Raw genomic sequence first — 21,618 nt, forward strand, 5'->3', positions numbered from 1 at the left:
GTATGTGTGTCGGCCGTCAGCCGAATAACAGAGTTTGCTCCTCGCCTCGGCCGGGACCAAAGCAGCGCTCAGCATCCTAAAGACTGACCCGGGATCCGCTCCGAAGGGATCCATGGCCTGACCTGTACCCGGCGGCGGAGCAGCTGCAGCCGAAAGCCAGCTTCGAGATGCTCCGAGCTCTCTTCTGCAGCCGCACAATAACACCGACAGCGGGCCGGGGACACGATGCTTTTCAGACGGAGAGCCAGGTAACGTGAAGCTAAAGCTAGCAGGAGCCGTCGGGTGGGGTGGGGGGAGAGAAGGAGTCGGGTAATGTTCCGGCGGGCTGGGACGCAGAGAATGTGGGGGATAAAAAAAAGGTGGCGCTACGCTGCGATCCTGCAGAGTAAGGGGGGGCGGTGTGGGTGAATGAGGGATGGGGGGGGGGAGGTCCGCTTCAAAGGCCTTTCTCTTCACGTTGGGTTTTTTCTCAAATCTTCTGCGAGATTTATTCGTGTCTATTACAGCGCGCGCCTTTACGCATTGTGTGTGTGTGTGCGCGCGCACAGACAGATGCGGTGGGAATGGAGGCTGGGATGCCCACTGAAGGCTTCTTTGTGCTATGCTGGAGACTTTGTGGCCACTGCTGATTCTGTGTGCAGCACCGCTCTGGTTGTTTCTTCTGCTGAGACTGTGGAAGAATTTTCTTTTATTATTTCTATACCTCTGCCCTCCATATGTGTATAGCATATGTTTAATATTGTCTGGTGTCTGTTTGTGATCACAACCATCCGGCCACAGCGAAGACACGTGATAGTCCAAGTGGTTTCTGTTATGAGACGTCTCCATCGCACACACCACCTTGTGTCTCAAGTTACCACAGAAAAGTTATTCCCTATTTTGTGCACAAACATTACCCTTTGCAACACATTTGCTTTATTATTAAGTAACATGTCTCCATGACCAGTTTAATTATGAAAGCGATAAACAATTTGAATTGTGGATTCATCTGTTGAAAAATTGTTCAGAATAAAGTGGAAAAAAGTCAATAAATAATTTATCGATGTAACGATTAATCACCTAATTGTTTGAGGGATATTAATACAAACTTGTATAGTTTGTGACTAAAACTAATGATTAATTACCATTATTATTGTTGTAATTTTTTTGCTATTTCAATGAAATGTGACTCAATCAATCAATTATGACATACCAACATTTAAATAAAAATAGTATCACCTAAAGATAAAACTGAGCAAGGACAAAGAAGAACCAGAAAGTGATTTTTTGTATTCATTATAAATTGTGAGTTTCACCTGCTGTTCTCTCAAATTACATATTTTTAATAGAAAAATTCAAATGGGGGGTGGGTGGTACTTTTGATGCACAAACCATGTCACAGTTTTAGACTTCCTTGGCAGATACAAGCTGAGACCTTTAGTTTAGGTTTAGCTATAATGTCGTACCTAAAGGTCAGTGAAGTTCATTTACAAGCTTGGAAGCCTCAAAATGTCATACATTGAAGCTGGGGTAGGCAGGTTTTCTTCTGGTGTCCTTGGGCAACAACTCCAAGATAACCTTTCAGTGTATTGTTATTCAAGTGGTCAGAAAACCAGATGCCTGCACCTCCTCTTTCAGGCTTCCGGAAATCTAACCCGTGAGACTCCCATGTCATTTCAGCAAATGCAGATGCGCGTGCACGTACCTTTGTCGGAAACAATATTCTGCAGGAATAGTTGCTATTCCAGCCTCGGCAACAACTGAGACTGTGTCTGTCCCACAGCCACTTAAATTAATTAAATCAAAAGTAACCAGAAGAGGAGTCATACAAAATAACCTCATACAGATTAACATCACTACTGCAACAGTGCAACAAAACAGGATAATTAAATGTGGACTCCTAAATATTAGATCTCTGTCATCTAAAGCTGTATTAGTAAATGATTTAATATCAGACAATCACATTGATTTATTGTGTCTTACTGAAACCTGGCTGAGCAATGAAGAATATGTCAGCCTAAATGAATCAACTCCTCCAAGTCATATTAATACTCACATTCCTCGAGGCACCGGCCGAGGAGGTGGAGTAGCAGCCATCTTTGACTCAAGCCTATTAATGAATCCTAAACCTAAATTAAACTACAACTCATTTGAAAGCCTTGTTCTTAGTCTTTCACATCCAACCTGGAAAACATTACAGCCAATCCTATTTGTTATACTGTACCGGCCACTAGGTCCATATTCAGAATTTATATATGAATTTTCAGAGTTTTTATCAAGTTTAGTCCTTAAAACTGATAAGGTTATTATTGTAGGATATTTTAATATTCATGTGGATATTGATAATGATTGCCTTAGTACTGCATTTATCTCATTGTTGGACTCGATTGGCTTCTGTCAGAGAGTACAGAAACCCACTCACTGCTTTGGCCACACCCTCGACCTTGTTCTTGCATATGGCATTGACATTGAGCATTTGGAGGTCTTCCCACAGAACCCTCTTCTGTCAGACCATTACTTCATAACTTTTGAGTTTATACTCCCGGAGTATACACCGTTAGTCAAAAGTTTCTACACCAGATGTCTAACTGACAGTGCTGTAGCTAAATTTAAACAAGCGATTCCTTCTGCATTTGATTCAATACCACGTCTCAATGTGACGGAGGACTCCTGTGCTAACTTTAGTCCGTCCCAGATTGATCATATTGTCGATAGTGCTACAGGCTCACTGAGAATGACACTAGACTCGATAGCCCCACTGAAGAAAAAGACAGTGAGGCAAAGGAGGTTTGCTCCCTGGTATAACCCTCAGACCCGCGACCTAAAGCAAACTTCACGAAAGCTCGAAAGCATATGGCGTTCCACCAATCTGGAAGAATCACGCTTAGTTTGGCGAGACAGCCTTAAAACATATAAAAAGGCTCTCCGTAATGCCAGAGCAGCCTATTACTCATCAGTAATAGAGATAAATAAGAACAACCCCAGGGTTCTCTTTAGCACTGTAGCCAGGCTGACAGAGAGTCACAGCTCTGTGGAGCCGTGTATTCCTATAGACCTCAGTAGTAATGACTTCATGAACTTCTTCAATGAAAAGATTTTAACTATTAGCGGCAAGATTGATGATCTCTTGCCCTCAACTACTGCCGATCTGTCATCAAGAGGAGTGGCCTTGGAAACGGCTGTATGCCCTGGTGTATATTTGGATAGCTTTTCTCCAATTAACCTAGACCAATTGTCCTCAACGGTTTCTACTTCTAAACCGTCTACCTGTCTCTTAGACCCCATCCCAACGAGGCTGCTTAAAGACGTGTTGCCTTTAATTGGCACCTCTCTGTTGGATATTGTTAATGTATCTTTGCTAACAGGCCATGTACCACATTCCTTCAAAGTAGCTGTAATTAAACCTCTCCTGAAAAAGCCCACTCTTAATCCAGAGGTGTTGGCTAACTACAGACCGATCTCTAACCTTCCCTTCCTCTCTAAGATCCTTGAGAAAGTAGTCGCAAATCAGTTGTGTGACTTTCTACATCAGAATAGTTTATTTGAGGAGTTTCAGTCAGGATTTAGAAAACACCACAGCACAGAGACAGCACTAGTGAAAATTACAAATGACCTCCTAATTGCATCAGATAAAGGACTCATCTCCGTACTGGCATTATTAGTGCTGCGTTCGACACCATTGATCATGACATCCTATTACAGAGACTGGATCAGTCGATTGGCATTTCAGGTACCGCACTAAGTTGGTTTAAATCCTATTTATCAGATCGATCTCAATTTGTATTTGTAAACAATGAATCCTCAATGACCACCAACGTTAATCACGGAGTTCCACAAGGTTCTGTGCTTGGACCAATTTTATTTACCTTTTATATATGCTTCCTTTGGGCAATATTACCAGGAAACACTGCATAAACTTTCATTGCTATGCAGACGATACTCAAGTATATCTATCGATCAAACCAGAGGAGACCAACCAGCTCGCTAAAATTCAAGAATGTCTTGAAGACATAAAAACATGGATGACCTGCAACTTCCTGATGTTAAACTCAGACAAAACTGAAGTTATTTTACTAGGCCCTGAACACCTCAGAGATCAATTATCTGGTGATGTGGTTTCTGTAGATGGCATTGACCTGGCATCCAACACCACTGTAAAGAATCTCGGCGTTATCTTTGACCAAGGATTGCATTTTTTCATCTAGGTAACATTTCAAAAATCAGGCACATCTTGTCTCAAAAAGATGCAGAAAAGCTGGTTCACGCGTTTGTTACTTCCAGACTAGATTACTGCAACTCCTTATTATCAGGCTACTCTAATAAGTCTCTTAAATCCCTCCAGTTGATCCAGAATGCTGCAGCTCGTGTACTCACAAAAACTAAGAAAAGAGATCACATTACTCCTGTATTAGCTGCTCTGCACTGGCTCCCTGTAAAATCAAGAATCACATTTAAAATTCTTCTCCTCACCTACAAAGCCTTGATTGGTGATGCGCCATCATATCTTAAGGAGCTTGTAGTACCATATTGCCCCCACTAGAGAGCTGCGCTCACTAAATGCGGGGCTACTTGTGGTTCCTAGAGTCCTAAAAAGTAGGATGGGAGCAAGAGCCTTCAGTTATCAAGCTCCTCTTTTATGGAACCAGCTTCAGTCCGGGAGGCAGACACAGTCACCTCATTCAAGAATAGACTTAAGACTTTCCTGTTTGATAGTGCTTATGGTTAGGGCTGAATCAGGTTTGCCCTGGTCGAGCCCCTTGATATGCTGCTATAGGCTTATAGGCTGCTGGGGGATGTTTTAGGATACACTGAGCACCTATATCCTCTTCTCTCTCTCCTTATGGATGAATTTACATCTCTCCATTGCACCTTATTAACTCTGCTTCCTCCCCGGAGTCGTTGTGACTTCACGTCTCATAGGGTCCATTGGACCTGGAGGTGTCTGATGCCTGGTGAACCGGCCTCCCACGTTGGCCCTGCTGATGCGCCCCGCCCCCCCTTTTCTCTACCTCCTTCTGTTTCATGGATTGGAGTTCCATTCATACATTGTCATATTCATGTAATGTGTTTATGTAACTTTGTAAATGCTGTTCATTCTGTACACATGACATCTATTGCATCTGTCCATCTGGGGAGAGGGATCCTCCTCTGTTGCTCTCCTGAAGGTTTCTTCCCTTTTTTCCCTGTGAAAGGATATTTTTGGGGAGTTTTTCCTGATCAGATGTGAGGTCCTGGCACAAGGATGTCGTATGTGTACAGCTTGTAAAGCCCTCTGACGCAAATTTGTAATATTGGGCTATACAAAATAAACTGAATTGAACTGCCTGCACTGCGAAGCAACCCAAGAAAGGAAGAGGGACTGATCAAAAAGAGAGTCTGACAATATCAGGGAAGTGTTTCAGAGATGGAGAGAAATCATTACTAGTAGTTCACCCTTTTGCTCACAGCTAAGGCGAGCTCACGGCTAACGTTTGCAGAAAGATAACCTAACATTTTCTCATCATCTTTCTGAAAGTTGAGCCTCCTGCTAACTAGCCGCAGCTGACTAAGACCCCATCCACACCTATTTTTAGTAACTTTGTTGACCCGTTTGACTTCTCAACAATGGAGTTTTAGGTCACTAAAACAGATTTTGAGCTTTTTTACATTGGAACTTAACCATGCGGCACCCCTTCCCTGACAAACGGAGGCGTCTCAAGACCCTCATGTTATTTGGTCAACCTCAAGACTACCGTTTCAAAATCAAATACTGTAGTACATTTATTTCACAGCATTGGTGAAGTCTTGCACAGTTTTAGGGAATCGAAGCACTTGAAACGTAGGTCCACGAGACGTAAAAAATATTCAAATTTGTCAGAAATATCTAGGTTATTTATTTGTTTTTCTACGGCGTAAATAAAGCTTAATGGTCGATATTGACTTATTCATCAGGTGTTTTGCATGAGGAAACTCTTTCATAACCTTTTCAACAATGTCTTGCAAGATGCTGTTGCTGAAGGGCCACTGAGTGTCACGGGGTGTGGTGAGGCAAGAGCTCAGGTGCAGAGGAATTAGGCAGGAGTCCAGGTACGGGGAAACAAAAAACTCTTTTTACTAAGAAAAAGGAAAAACATGGAAAACTCAGGCTGGAAAGTGAAGTCACACAGAAGACTAACAGACAACTGGGAATCTACAACACGACGAAACACATGACAATCTGTCAGAGGACAAGGGAAAGCATGGGAATATATATAAGGGGGATAACCACAGGTCAACGTGGCGCTAAGCAGCAACGCCGTCCGTACATCCACGCATGAGTTGCGTGAGTCAAGCCACGCATTGCACCAACTATATAATGTGAACAAATAAAGTAATAGTTATTGCTATTGTTCACTATTTGTTTACACCGAGAAAGGACAATAAGTTCAGAATCTCCTTCTCTGGTCACTGAGTTTCTACGTTCTAGTGCGGATGGTGATATTTTGTTACAAGAAGGCTGTGTGGACACAATTTTAGACGGATAGGAAAAAAAACGCACAGGCTAAACTTTTAGCAACTGTTCTTTTGATCTCGGTAATAGCTTAGCCACAGCTGACAGTTAAGTCTTCTGCGCTCAACTTTTCCTCTCCATCTCTCTAGAAGATAAGCCTTCTGCGTTACAGTTAGCAGAGGTCTAAACTATTAGCAACATTTCCCCTCCATCTTTGAAACCCTTGCCAGTATTGTAGCTAGCTAGGACCGTAAATCACCGTATGTCGTCCCAAATGGCTTCTCAGGAAACCAAACAGGCCGGTGATTCTCAAAGTGTTGCCGCTATGTAACGCTATCAGGATCATAATCGTGTATCTGTGTGATGGTTGAAATATACAATATGCTGGAAGTTTTATTGTGGATTTTGTGCCCAATGATTCCAAAAATAAACTACCTCCCCCAGCGTAATGTTTTGGCCCAACAGTTTAAATGTATAATTAATTAGTTTGTTTGTGGTTGTCCTTGTGGCAATGAAATGAGGTGTGGTTGGTCGTTCCAGTTGCACCATGTTCGTTTAACTGCCTAATGTTCTTATTGTGTAACAAAGGCATGAGCGTGCCAGAACAGACCACTCTGCTATTGACTGCGTTTGATGGGACTGTAAGTTTACACTGTGGTATGCAAATACACAGAAGTGGTCTCCCACTCACAGATTAAGCTGCGCACCACTGAGTGCAGAAATGCAGTTGTTCAGCTTTACATTACGTTTGTGTGCAGACTCCCTCGCCCGTGTCCGGGCTTTGACATGACAGACGTAGTTTTATCTGCTGACGTTCATCGCGGTCCTGTGAATTGTGTACTATCGTTCATTGATTCACAGTGAACAGGGCACAGCGGCCTATACCCTTGTTCATGCACAGACAGCCTCTTTCTCGTCCCTCTCTCCAGCCCGAGGCATGTTCGTGGCGGGCACGTCACTTACATACTCGACTCTGATTGGACAGTTATTTTCTCCCTTTGCGAGTTATTTGAAATGGCGTGGCAAAGTTGTGTGTTTTATTATAATAATACATTTATTTATATAGCACCTTTTTAAAAACAGGGTTAACAAAGTGCTCTACATAGAAGCAAGGTAAAAACATAACATCAATACAAATAAACATTTCAGAAAATACATGAGGCAAAGGAGACAATGCCATATAGGCAATGAACACAATAGAGGAATAGAACATTACAAATACAAAATAAAGCAGAAAAGACAAACTAAAATAGGGGAACCAAAGAACTGCATAAAAGGACGACATCTTGGAGTCTACCAGTCCGGTTTTGGGGAGTGGAGTCAGCAGGAAGAGTAGAGGGTGGTGGGGGAGCTGTAACAGTTCCTAATTTCGTTGCCACCAGAGGGAGGGGATGGAAAGCGTGGAGCGATCAGGCCAGGAGCAAACAAACCCTCCGCGGGAGGCTCTGTGGAGTCCGAGCGCCCCGATGGCCGAGACGAACAGAGGAGCAGAGAAGCTGTTGAGCCCAAGGAACTGCGAGGTGGAACACTGCAGAACCATGCCAGCCGGGGAGGATGCAATCGCCAACCACGGACCGGACCACCGGAGCACCAGGACCGCTGAGAGGCGACCAGCCTCAGAGCAACAGCACGGAGCAGGGAGTCGGCCGGCTCGCCCGCAGCCGCCGGCCAGCAAGAGACCGTCGGCCAGCCAGCAACAGACTGTCGGCTAGCCAGCCAACGCCAGTTGTCCAGGATTATCCAGGCGGCAGCGGTGGAGAGCATCCAGCAGGGAGTCGGCTGGCTCGTTGGTAGCCGCCGGCCAGCAAGAGACTGTCGGCTAGTCAGCCAACGCCAGTTGACCAGATCGCAGTGGTGGATAGCAAGAGCCAACGGCAATCACAAAATAAAAAATAATCCAAGATTTGCAGAATAATTAAGTCAGAAGAATGGCTACACTGTTAAATAACATTTTAAATAATTTAAATGAATGTTAAATTGTTGCCAGGACTACAAATGCCTGCAGGGTCAAAATATACGCTGCAAGGAACAAATCATCGAAACTATCAGCGGAGATTTTGATCAGAAAATGAAATACTAAACAATCAGTGTTGATGTAATGCATCTTTGTCTCTGGATGCTTTCAGGCTGCTTTCCACCCCGTGATGATGACGGCGAGGATGATGCCTTAGTCATGTTAACTTTATGACTCATCCAAATCTCTTCCTCTCTATCCCTTCTTTTTTGCCTCTCCACTCTCCTCCCTCCCGCACTCTACCCATCCCTTCATCCCCTCTCTGTTTTCATATGATATCATGTCCCCTGGTCCCCCTCCTCGACCTCATAACATCATCTCTCCTTTCCCCATCCATCCATCCATCACTTTCTTCCTCCATCCCTTCCGCTCTCATTTCCCTCCCTCCCTCTCTCTCCATCCTCCACTCTCTAACCATTTCTTTGACCCATCATTACGGTGATTTACGGTCCTAGCACACTTTTACCGTTTGACCTCTTCCGTGTCCTCTTCTTTACTCCCACCCCTCCATTCTTACCTTTGCCCCTCTAACCCTCCTCCCAGGATGTTGCGGTGGCTGGTTCGTGGTCGGGTGGGTCCAGTCTGGATGTGGAAAGCGCTGCTGCTCTTCGTTGCCATTGGCTTCGCTGGCCAGCTGTTGGGGGTCATCTTCAACAAGAGGTATCTTATTGCATTTACTCATTTTACTTTTATTTTAGCTTTCGCTGTAGTTTCAGTTTGGGCGTGACAGTTGTTTGTCGTAGAACCTGTCAAAGGCCAAATACCTGCATCGACATCATTGATAGAGTTGCTCTCATCAAGTGTTTAGAGTTCAATGCAGTGTGTGTGTTTGTCCGTTTCCTTTATTGTGTGATTAAGGCACAAACCGTGAATGTGCACAGCTATTAAGTACAGAGTTTGCACACCATGTGACACCGCATGGACCACACTGAGGAACTGAGGAGAACGATGTAAAGGGCTAAATGTCCCAGTGTTGAACTTAGTCACGGGACACCTCTTTGCCAAACATTGAAAGAAGTTATTGTGCCGACAGGCGGGCTCGGGGTGATGTCAGCTCCAGGATTTGGATCAGTTAGTGAAGTGCATCATTGGCCCTTTATTTGGATAGTCCGCCTGCAAATACTTTTGTGGAACAGAATATCTATAGAGACAATTCATGAACATACCTACAAGTGTGTCCTATTCCTCACCATGCCATGCTACTGTTTTGAGTTTGTGTTGATTAGAACAGCAACTTGTCATTTTTTTACATCGTCATGTTATCGGTTAATAATTTCTTTCCCATGACGGGTCAATCAAAGGGGACATCTTGAAATGTCCAAACAGTCCAAACCCCATAAATATTCATTTTAAAACTCCAAATCACAGGGATGCCAATTCAAATGGGACTAATGTTAGCTCATGACTTGTTTGTGGAAGTTTTAACTTGGAAAAATTACAGACATGGCATAAAGATCACAGAAATATGAAAAATTCCTCAAGGTCCCTAGATGAAACTAGTGCCATGCAAATAGGGCTCAACTGAGGGGCTGAGTTAATGCCTTTTGTTTTTGGTTATCTGACACCTCGGAGTTCGATGAGGATCATCGCAGTGATCTAAAGCCCTGGGAATGGACCGTGGTGCTAAACATACACACCCATGTGGGCCTGGAAGGTTTCATGCTTTTTGAGTATGAGTTCAGTTTGCACTCAAATCCACTGAGATTGAGCCTGTGTTGGCTGGAGAAATGAACTCTGAGCTACATGAGATATGAAATATTTATGTATGTCGTCGTCAAATTGAAACAAGCTGTGTTGTTCTGCTGCAGCTGCTTTTTGTTCAGGTAACGTACACTGATATACTTTTAAGAAGTGTGGAATTTTATTTTAACAGTAAAAAAAAATTCTCAAAGGATGATTTGACCAGATATATGCTTTTGGTATTAATGTAAGCGACGTGGGTGTATGAGCAGGAATAAATCAGTCCAAGACGTTCTGGGTTTTACTCATGACTTAAGTCCAACTCCACATTCCCATTGTATCGTGTAAGTTTCCTTCTTCTCTCCTTCTCTCCTTACCCTCACACCTCCAGACACCTGAACAGCGCCGACTAGTGGTCATAACTAGGGCTGCAACTAACGATTATTTTAATAATCGCTTAATCTGTCGATTATTTGTTCGATTAATTTTAAAAAGCATTAATTTCCAACCCTTTATTCAGAAAATGCACAGGTAACAGGTACCGTAAATTCCGGACTATAGAGCGCACCTATCTATAGGCCGCACCTGCACATTTTTAAAAGAAAAAAGAAATTGTACATAATAAGACGCACTTGTCTATAAACCGCAGGGAAAGGGGGCGTGGCGGAATAAATAACCACTAGTTCTGCTTTATACTTGTTGTGCACATCCCATAAACGTCGGAACATCTAACGCCCTGGTGTCTGGGTTCATAACATCACCCGTAGGCTCACACAGCTCGGGGAATTTCACCGACTCCGTCTCGATAACTTCCGCTTCCAACGCTGCCGGAGCAGCAGCATGCAGGCGGGCAGGAAGGGGGGGGGGGGGCGTGGCTTGTCTCCGTAAAAACAGCCGTCCACCATCTCCGCGTCTTATTGGGCGGCGTAATAATCGCGCGACACAACGAATCGATAATGCAATTCATTGCCAACTATTTTAATAATCGATTTCATCGATTCGTTCTTGCAGCCCTAGTCATAACTAATACATGTAATTACGTTTACATCATACAGTTTCACTCTTACATATCTCCACCCCTTACAAAATAGCTGAATGTATACTTGGCACACATACCAACCTATAAAATAAATACCAATACAAACAGGTCATAGCAATAAACAGGAGTAACAGTGAGGGCTATAACAAGTAGTAGAACAGCATACTTTCCCCATTCATATTAACATGCTCGTTAATCCACCAGCAAGAACAAGCGACGGTTCAGACAACAGTTCCATAACATACTGGGGTACGCACACAGCGGCCGGACTTGATCCTTATTCCATCGAAAGCCAATACTACAGGAGACAGTCCACTGGCAGATCCGGTGGCAGTACTCTGTCCCACAGGTGTTATGGTATTGGCAGCCCCTTGAGTTGGAGGACAACCATTAGTCCGGGCCCTATCTGGAGGCACAGAGCATCTTGGGGTGGCTGGGCTCCCGTAAACATACGGTCTGGAGCCTGAGAGTGCAGTAGGCAGTGAGGGACCTGGGCTGTTTGTTGCTGCAGCTCCTCCTACAGGTAAAGGTGGATATTTTCCAGTTGACCAGGCAGAGCGATAAGGTTTCAGGCGGTTGTCATGAATGACCTTAGGCTTCGCTCTCGGATCCCGCTGGTCTAACAGTTCATAGTCCACTCCGATGTCACCCCCGTCTGAGCCTAACCTTTGCAGTATTTTGAACGGGCCCGACCACTTTGGTGACAACTTTTGTCTAGCAAGAGCTGGAAGGTCAACCCACACCAAGTCACCTGGCTCATAGGCTGTGTGTTTCATCCGACGATCATAGTAGTGCTTTTGTTGAGCACCTGCTGCCTCAATGTTTTGTGCAACAGAGTGAAACGCAGCACACAATCTCCTCAATACAGAATTGGCATATTCACTCGGCGTACCTCGAGTGGCATTTGAAACTGCTGTGGAGTCTCCAAGCAGGACATCAGCAGGTAGACGGCTTCTCTACCATGTGCCAGGGAGAACGGTGAGTGTTTGGTGGACAAGTGAACACTTGCGTTATATGCAAATTCAACCTGTCTCAGGTGGTCGTCCCATTCACCTCCTCTGGTGTATAGGTATTTTGCCAACTGGTCCTTGATAGTCCTGTTTGCCCGTTCCTCCATGCCATCTGACATAGCATGATAGGGGGATGTCCGTGTTTTGTGTATTCCCAAGCGGGAACACAGGTCTTTGACAAGATCTGAGTCAAACTGACGGCCTTGGTCAGTATGCAAACTTTGAGGGACACCATGGTGGCTAATGTAGTCTTCAAATAAACATTTAGCCACAGTGGTTGCTCGTTGATCAGAAAGTGCATACAAGTTGAGGTACTTCGTAAAATAGTCCATTACAACAAGTACATAGTGATGACCACAGCGAGTAAGTGGCAACTCTGTCAAGTCTGCTGCAATCTTCTCAAAAGGCCTGGATGTGATTATGCTTTGCATAGGGGCCCGTTGGTGTGGTGTTTGTGGTCGCTGTGCTTCACAGGCTGTACATTCAAGACACCATTGAGTTATGTCATGTGTTACAGTATGTGAGGCCAATAGCATCTGGCGTGTGCCCCTTGCAATGTCTTCTGCGCACTGTAGTGTCCAGAGAGTGAATGACCATGTAATGTTTGGAATACCTCTTTCTGCACACTACTGGGGACTACAGTCTGTAAAACCAGGTCACCATGGAAGAGCAGCTTATTGAGAAGATTCAGTTTATTTTGTTTTTGTAAAAGAAAAGATAAAAGACGGTTGCTAACGGACAGCAATAAAGACAGTTTGTTAATAACGTATGTCCGTTATATTGATGTGAAAGATTTGTTTGATTTTCTTGCACACTAATTAGGTTTGAAAAACAATGTTCCTTTTTCATCAAAGGAGGGCTTGACATAAAAGGTCTGGGAACTATTGGTCTAGCCGTGGTCTCACGAACTCTTGGCATTCTCAGAGGTTGCCCTTTCACAAATGTAGCAGCACACAGCAGAAGGTTTGTGTTAGGGCTACAAATACCCCGCTTGGTTTAGGCAAGGGTAAGCCTGGCTAGAGCGTCAGGTGGCAAAAAAACATGGCGGTTATGTTGCCGGTGTGTAATTTGGTCATGAACAACCAGTCTCTTGCTGTTTCTTGAACTCGTCTGACCATTTTGATGTTGGCTCTCAACAAAAGGAGTCTTGAAGTCTCTCCAGTTGGCTTCTTCGTGTAGTCCAAAGATCTAAAGTGGCGCTTTTGTGTGATTTTTTTTTTTTTGGGGGGGGGGGGGGGGAACTCTCCAGATCTGTCTAATCAATTCGAGCTGCTGCATGCTGCTGGAAACCTAGTTATTAAGAGCTTACTAGAAACCGAGGCAGTGCGGGCGCTAGCAGATATTTGATCTTTTGTTGATTAGTGCTCAACTGCAGGATTTTCAATGCACACAATTTAAAATCTTTACCTGTCCTCCAGCAGTGTCCAGACAGCTGGTCGCTCTATCTTCACATCCCCTGATGCCCAGGGGCCCTCTCTGGGCTCCTGTCAGCCCCACACCCACATCATGTTCCTCAAGACCCACAAGACGGCCAGCAGCACCGTGCTGAACATGCTGTCCCGCTTTGGGGAGGAGCGAGACCTCCACTTCGCCTTGCCACTGGGCTACCAGCTGGGCTACCCGCTCCCCTTCAACGCCCACAGGGTCAAAGGTTACCGAGGTCCCAGGGCCGTGGAGTTCCACATCATGGGCAATCACATGAGATTTAACAAGCCCGAGGTGAGTTATTGAGAAGAGTAGGGGACGATGATTATTCTGTGGGGATGTGGATACACTAAACTATAAAGGGGTCTAAATTGACTGTTTTTAGCTTTTTTTTAATCAACATGTTGTTTCTATCCACAACTTTAATGTGTCTATGTAGGTTATGGACTACATGTTCCTTTCAAGAAAATAAGAAAGAATAAAATTCTCTTCTTTAATTATAAGCCAAATTGAACAAATACTACTTCATAACATCTTCTCTGTATCTTAACTGTGACTCAGGAAACTCACCACCTCTATGGATTCGGTTCGTTAAGTGGCTACAAGTCCTCCTTTTCTGTTTTCGCAGGTGGAGAAGGTGATGCCTGCAGACACGTTCTATTTCTCCATCATCAGGAACCCGGTCGCTCTGGCTGAGTCCTCCTTCGCCTATTATAAAGAGGTAGCGCCTGCCTTTCGGAAAGCCAAGACCTTGGGCGACTTTGCTGACGACCCTAAGAAGTACTACGACCCTCGTCTCCGCAACAACCACTACGCCCGCAACCTGTTGCTGTTTGACTTTGGCATGGACCACAATGCCAATTTCTCGGCGACGCTGGCTCAGCGCGCCGAGGAAATGATCCGCCAGACCTTCAGGTTGATTCTGGTGTCCGAGTACTTTGACCAGTCCATGATCCTGCTGAGACACGGCCTCTGCTGGCCGCTGGACGCCGTTGTCTCGTTCAGCCTCAATGCCCGGCAGCAGAAGCTCAGCGGCATCGGGGGGATGAACGGTGGCTGGGTGGGCAAAGTGGCGACGGCGGCCGGTGTCGGTGGAAAAGGGGGACGCTCACAAGCCAAGACACTGACCAATGTAACGGAGGAGCAGCGGGAGAAGCTGCGGCAGTGGAACGCCCTGGACTGGCATTTATACAAATCTTTCAACCGGACCTTCTGGGAAGAAATAAACCGGTTCGGTCTCGCCCAGATGGAGGAGGAAGTAGCTCTTCTCAGGATGCGGCGGGAAGAGTTGGCCCAGGTTTGTCTCAGGGACGGCGGAAAGCCTGTGGAGGCGCATCGGATCCGAGACAGAAACATCCGCCCGTACCAGAGTGGGTTGGTGAAGATTCTCGGCTACGAGCTCCAGCCAGGGCTGGACAACGCCACAAGGACGGCCTGCCTGAGGATGATCCGGCCCGAGATACAGTACAAAGACGTGCTGGATGCAAAGCAGTTCCCGCGGCCTGTGGCGGCCCAAGCCCAGCCTGAGGCCCAGAACCAGGTTCTGGCGGTCGCAGCCGGCGGCTCTCTTTTAAGACAAGACTCGTCCAGGACAGGAGAGAGGCCGGTGGGTGGGGGGGCTGCGGGGAGAACTGTGGAGGAGGGGGAGAGAGACTGGGACGGAAACCGCTTAATGAGGAGGAACCAGACTTTGATAGGGGGGCAAGATAAAGGACGATTGAGTTGAGGTTTGAGGCGAGTCTGGTTCCTGAATTCAGTACCGTTGGTCTCTGAACAGACGGACTAATGAAACTGAGCCGATTGCGATTTACACAAGACGACAAAAGCACTCCTCCTTTGCACTTCCACTTTTTCAGTTGTTTGTTTGTCTCTTCTTTTAGTCGGTGTAATTCTCGTGGACTACTTGACCCTTTGGATGAAAGGACCACTTTTGTTTTTATATAAGAAAAGGCGCTTTTTCGTGCTGCCAGTAGCTTCTGCTTTGTTAGTTATTTATCGACGCATGGAAGCCTTTTTTATTCCCTGTTCATTGTAACACTTTTAAGAGTGATGATTTTCACGTTGTCCTCGGCGCACATGCTGGAAACTTCTGGACGTAAAGGTCCACGCAGCCCCAGTCTTTGCCTCTCATGCAGTGCCACTACAAACATAAATACCTGGCAATCTTTGAAAAACATTCCAAAGTTGTGACTGCATTTGTGAATCAACCGCAGCTGTAAATGTCAGCTCAATGTACAAAATTCTTTCATATTTATTGCCAGTCATGCTTGTCGAAATGGATTTTTCCTTTCAATTAGTTTATCTTTCAATGCAAAATAATGTACAAAAACAAGCAATAACATTTGTTATTTCTCTCCATCCGAATAAGGAAACAGTTGCAACTTGGGACTATCGATAAAAACATCTCTGTTCTTTTCGTAATTAGTTTCCATTCAGAGTGACGATACTAAATATCGTTAAACCACCTTTTGGGTTGTTCCAAAGATTGCATGCTTTGCTCTGTGACTCTGATAACACATGAGAGGCACAAACTGGGGTCAGAGTAGGGTCCAAGATCAATATCCCTTTGTGAAGTCACTATAGGCTGCTACTTGTTCATGGACAAAACAGAATTAGGATACGCGTTCTATTGCTCTGACGCAAACTCTTGCTCGGCTCGTCTTCGGAGTCGACACCGGGTCACTGGCTCTGGACGGGGCTCGGTGTCGACCGGCTTCTTAAATATCTCTTAATAATACAGGAAGGGGAAAAGGATCCGAGGCCTGGGTTCCTGTTCAGCGGTGCCTGATACTAGCCGGCCTGCAGGAGTCGGTTTAATATTAGCAGTTTGGGAACATTCCTTCCTTCCACGGTGTGCGGAGGTAGCCGCGCGACACATGCTGGGGCGTTACCATGGAGACCCATTGCAAGAGGAAATTAATATCGTCGTGAGCCAAAATAAATCTTGAGGCTGCTGCATGATAAAGTTGATGCTTTATAATGACTTCAGCTCCCCAGAATGCCTTTCCAGATTCACTCTGAGCAGCAAGTCGGCAGGTATTCTGGGAATGTTAGCTTGCTGTGTGGTCAGACAGGCCACGAAGACACACTCCAGCTCCCACACGAAGCCAAGCCACGGAAAATAACATTCAAATCCATCAACTAAACAACGAAAGCCAATCATAAGCAATGCATCGAGAAACAAGACCTAAAAAATAGGCAATACATCAGAATTTAGAATCTTTTATTGGCCAAGTACTTGCACATACAAGTATGTCAAACATACAACTCGCATCTAAGAAATAAAACATTATATTAAGGCCATTTTAGGTGTAAAGGAACTATAGAGACTGGGGAAGAGGCTGCCATTATAAATAAATAAAGAAGAAAACAACGAAATTAAAGTGGTAAATTACCGAGAGAGAAACCCACAGATTTACAAGACAAACTCGTACCGTCAAAGAACCACATCGCTTCCCTCTGCGTTAACGCTGACCACCGCATGCAAAACTGCGCTGTCACCAGCCGCCTCAAGTAGGTGGTCGGTGGGATGGCACATATGGTCTCTGAGGCGCTCTGTGCAAATGCACTTCATCAGACCCGACTGCCATGATTAGGTTGATGCAACATTGTGAAGCAAAAATACATTTTTCAGAGTTTTATTTTCTTCTGAAATGTATTATCTTTATAATCTGAGATTATAATCTTAAACATTATTAGCGCAATGGTGCTAAAAAGATTTTCTTATGTGGTGGGCAGAAAGCAGACTATATATAACTAACGTAACAATAAATATATAACGATAATATATATATTATCGTTAAATGAGCTGTGGTAGCTTTCCGTATCAAATGACCACCAGCCTTGAGTGAGAAGCTGTAGATCTTCATGACCCTGAAGGCTCGTCCTGGTCCTGCGTTGTTCTGCTGAGAGTCTGCAGACCATTGCTACCTCTCAGAGACCAGCTCTCACTCCAGTCCTCCGTGTAGCTGCAGTCCAGCAGAACGGACAGAGAAATGTTTTCTTTTCGACGTTTTGATGAAAATGGATACTGTGGTTCATTGTGATAATTCAGCACTTCGGATCAGAGCACGCATCCCTGCAAGGAGTGGGACTCCATGTTTACACTGCTGGGAGAGGTGGGGACAAGAGGAAGTGTTGTGTGCAAAAATATATACAAACAGGGGAAATCTGTTAAAAATGAAGACCTGGTTCTGGACAACCATGTTGAAATGTCATTCTTTAATTTAACGTTTTAAAGTTGCTAATTTTCCTTCACATGTTGTGTTTAAAAAGTGTCGGGGAGAAAAAAGGTGAAGATTTGTTTGACTTTAGATCTGTGACGAGACAAAAGCGTTTGAGAACGTTGTGGGGAGAAGCGGCAGCGCTGGGAACTGGCCCATCTCAGCTCAACTGAGACCCGCCCTACTCTGCCTCCGATAGGGTAAGAATACCGCGCTCAGACAATCTCGAACCAATCTCACTGCTCATGCTGCTCAAACCTCAACCAACAAATGCTGTGACTGGGATATGGCCGGCCGAAGGCGTCGCCTGCGACGCAGCCTGTCAGTGGCCGGTTTTAGAATGCAGGGCGGGTCACTTGTTTCAACAGCCAACCAGCTTGTAGCCAAGTCAGTTACAGACTGTCTGCTGTTCCATCCGTGTCCTTTCTCTCTGCCAAGACTGCCGCCTTTGACAGGTTTCACACTCTTTCTTATAACTTTATCTCGGCCAGAGGTCGTCTGGAGGTCCTTTTTCCCGTCTGAGAGCTAATTGAACCAAATTAACAAAACACCTCCGGCAGCTACTCATAGACCAAGTTGTACATCGCCAATAGCAGACATGACTTACTGTAATGGTCCTTTGATAACTTCTCAAGTTCCATAGAGAGCAAGTAAAGCTGCCGTTTCTGTGCGATTGCTTCCTGAAGGTAATCGATGCAAAACACAAATGGAAACATATTTTTTGTGTAGTTCAGTGTGTGGGGGCGGCCTTTCTCCAGGACCGGCAGTCGCTGAGCTGGCTGTGGGACTGGATGGCGGACTGGTCTGTGTGTGAGCAGTCAGAGCGAGTCGCCCGTCTGCTGCCATTTGACTCTTCCATTCTGTTTGAGATGGATATTCAGAGAGTAATATTCTGCAGGTACAGAGGCCCGTGGCTGTTTGCATGATCACAATATTCAGTATTGTTTCCTCATATTTTAGCACTCTTAATAGTGACTTATTGCATTGAAAGACACCTGACAGACAGTTAGGACGAGCTGCAGCAGATAAAATGAGGACTAAATTAGCGCGCCGATAACTGAACATGATACACATGCTCCGACCAATCAGAACTGAGCATTCTCTCTCTCTCTCTCTCTATATATATATATCTATATATATATGTATATAGATATACATATATATATATTGTTGCGGTGTAGTCAGCTTGCAGTTTGTTGGCGCTCCAGTTGGACATTTGAGTGATCGATGCTAATAGTCCCAAACAAAGAGTGTTCCACAGAACGGCCGAGCGTGTGAATGGTGTCACCTTACAGCAGAGGGGGGAACTGGGTGCACTGCATTGTGTGGTCATGGCTGCCTCCTCTGTTTCCTCCCGTGAATGGGAGGTTTGTTGTTCAGCTTCCTTTGGAGACTGAGGAAATTAATGAATTCAGTAGGACTGCAGATGGACGTACCTGTGTTTGTCTGTGTTCCCTCCGTCCCGGCTAACATTGGTTTATCTTTAATCCACTACAATCGAAAGCTCAACTTCAGTTCTATAATCCATCGTTACAGTGGCCTTTATGTGGAATAGGGAGCCTCACACTGTGTCACCGTGCGGCACGGCTGCCTCCCGCAACACCGTTTCTGTCGCTAATAAAATGTGATGTGGGGCAAATGGCTCGGGCCCAGTGAGGTCTCTTCTATTAAAGTCAAGACAAACCGCGGCAAATGAAAAATGCAGCTGGGTTTCTTTCTCTCTCACCTCACAGACCAAAGTGCTGTTAAGCAGTGTGTTCAGTGCTGCCACTGGTGACAGGAAGCTGTATTACACCACTACAATTGAATTTAATGGAGGGAACCTTTTTCATTTTAGTCAGTGTTTGTCTTATTTTTCCCCCAGCTCATAAATTGATGAGAATATTTGATACCACATGCGGGGTTCTTCCATTCTTCCCATTTTAATTTTTTTTTAAAAAGAGCTGACAGATGCCCTCACCGAAATTAATATGTATTAGTTAAAAAAAAGAAATTACTTAAAAGGTACAGTTCAGCCCAAAATCAAAAATACATATTTTCCCTCTGACCTGTAGTGCTATTTATCAAACTAGATTGCTGAGTGTTGTCCGTCTTCGCACCGATGTAATGGAACTAGATGGAACTCTGCTTGTGGTGCTCAAAGTGGCATACAAAAACATTTGAAGAACTCAACGGCAAACGTCTCTTTCCAGAGATCATGACCCGGTTACTTGAGTCGATCCGCGCTCCTTGCCGTGAACAGCTCCACGTAGGAACTATTTTCTTTCTGCCGAACCGCATCGCCGCGCCAGGCGTCTGCTCTCGATACCCCTCGCTCGCCAAGCACCGCTGCGCTAGCTAACGTTACAGCTGTGCCTGTGAACTTAACATGAACATTAGATAATTGTTACTATTATTCTCAACTGAGGGGAGGGATATTAGTTGTTTCACCTTCTAGCAGGGGCAACCACTGTTGAATGAACGCCAACGCACAGAACAGAACCGCGACATGCTTTGTTTCACGCCTTAGGATGCAGTCGTATTACGGGGCTGGGCTTTAAACCAACCTCCTTCTGTATTTATTATTCTAATTGCCATTTTGTACATAGTGTATTTATGAGGGTTAAGAGGTGATGGGATGTCACAGTGTGACGGAATCTGTTACTGATGTTTTTATGCACACACTCCCCCATATGCCACTCAGAAATTATGTTTGGCTCATAATTCAGTGGGATCATTTATTGTTTTTGCCTGATGATTAGCGCGATCATAAAGGGGTCGTATCATGCTATTGTTTTACACAATGTAATCGTCCACATTTGGAATTTCAGCAGAGGGTAATTAGAAATAAAAATGCATCACACTGAACAGGCTAATACAGATGTGATTTCTTTTCTCTTCTCAAAATCAACATCATCAAGTCTGTATTATGCATATCGTCTAATTCATATATGAGAAGGATCTTGAAATGATTTTCTCTGAATTATTATTATTAATATTAATTCACAAATCTTGATTCTTCTACTCTTTTCTAATTGGTGAGAACTGCATGTTTCCTGTTCACACTGCACACACATCCCTCCCAGCTTACACCCCCAGTCACACAGGCTGCAGAGAGGCAAATGAAGACTGTGATCCACATACAGTTAGTTCAGTTTTGTTTTTATTCTTCCAGGAGAAATGGGATTCTAACGTTTTAGTTTTTTTTTTTTTACTGTGACTTATTTTCTTGCTATTTACTAGTATTACAGTTTTCACACGTGAACACGTTGCATGTTACATTGAGTGTCTGAGTAAAAGGTACGTCAGTCTCAGACAGCAGAGGTCTGGTGCACAGCGGGATCCGTTTCCTACCACTTCATCGAAGCAGCTTGCACCGCTGTGCTGCGATTCCAGAAACAATGTTTTTTTAATTTGTTTTTTTAAATTGCTGACAGGAAACACTTCATTGCTCTAATATTGTCTCAAGCTGTTACAAATTTCACTCCACTGGACATTCAGAAAGCAACGGTGTACTTTGGCTGGGATCTTACTTGAAAATGTTTAGTTTTTTTCGTTTTGTTTTTGGGGGGGATGAAACGTGCTAGATTTGTGTGCATCGTTTTTTTTTCTCTTTTTCTTGTACTGAATAAAAGCAACATGTATTTGACTGCACTAACACTTCTGCTTGATTTTGTCTGGGCCTTTTATTCCTTTATTTATTCTCAGAAAAATGTTAATAGTTTTTACCCTACTACACTGTTCATGAATCAACTTCAAATAGCTAGCGTGCTACGCTAAGTCAGATCAAGGAAAAGTAG

The 21,618-nt window shown here is 44.6% G+C and overlaps 1 protein-coding gene across 1 annotated transcript; it reads left to right on the plus strand.

Moving 5' to 3' along the window:
- On the plus strand, nt 1–17,892 carry gal3st4 (galactose-3-O-sulfotransferase 4). Its single transcript, XM_034557827.1, has 4 exons — nt 1–248; nt 9,006–9,122; nt 13,610–13,910; nt 14,245–17,892. Exons 1-4 carry the CDS (start codon nt 226–228, stop codon nt 15,340–15,342), a joined length of 1,539 nt encoding a protein of 512 aa, XP_034413718.1. The 5' UTR covers nt 1–225; the 3' UTR covers nt 15,343–17,892.
- The last annotated feature ends 3,726 nt before the right edge of the window (nt 17,893–21,618 follow it).

Source organism: Cyclopterus lumpus, chromosome 18, assembly GCF_009769545.1.
Source record: "Cyclopterus lumpus isolate fCycLum1 chromosome 18, fCycLum1.pri, whole genome shotgun sequence".
Classification (NCBI taxonomy): Eukaryota; Metazoa; Chordata; class Actinopteri; order Perciformes; family Cyclopteridae; genus Cyclopterus; species Cyclopterus lumpus.

What these genes read in the sequence shown, in the direction of transcription:
- gal3st4 (XM_034557827.1), top strand. Translation starts at nt 226, where the DNA reads ATGCTTTTCAGACGGAGAGCCAG. An exon ending in CTTTTCAGACGGAGAGCCAG is followed by an intron (nt 249 to 9,005) that starts GTAACGTGAAGC and finishes CCCTCCTCCCAG; the next exon opens with GATGTTGCGGTGGCTGGTTC. An exon ending in GGGGTCATCTTCAACAAGAG is followed by an intron (nt 9,123 to 13,609) that starts GTATCTTATTGC and finishes CCTGTCCTCCAG; the next exon opens with CAGTGTCCAGACAGCTGGTC.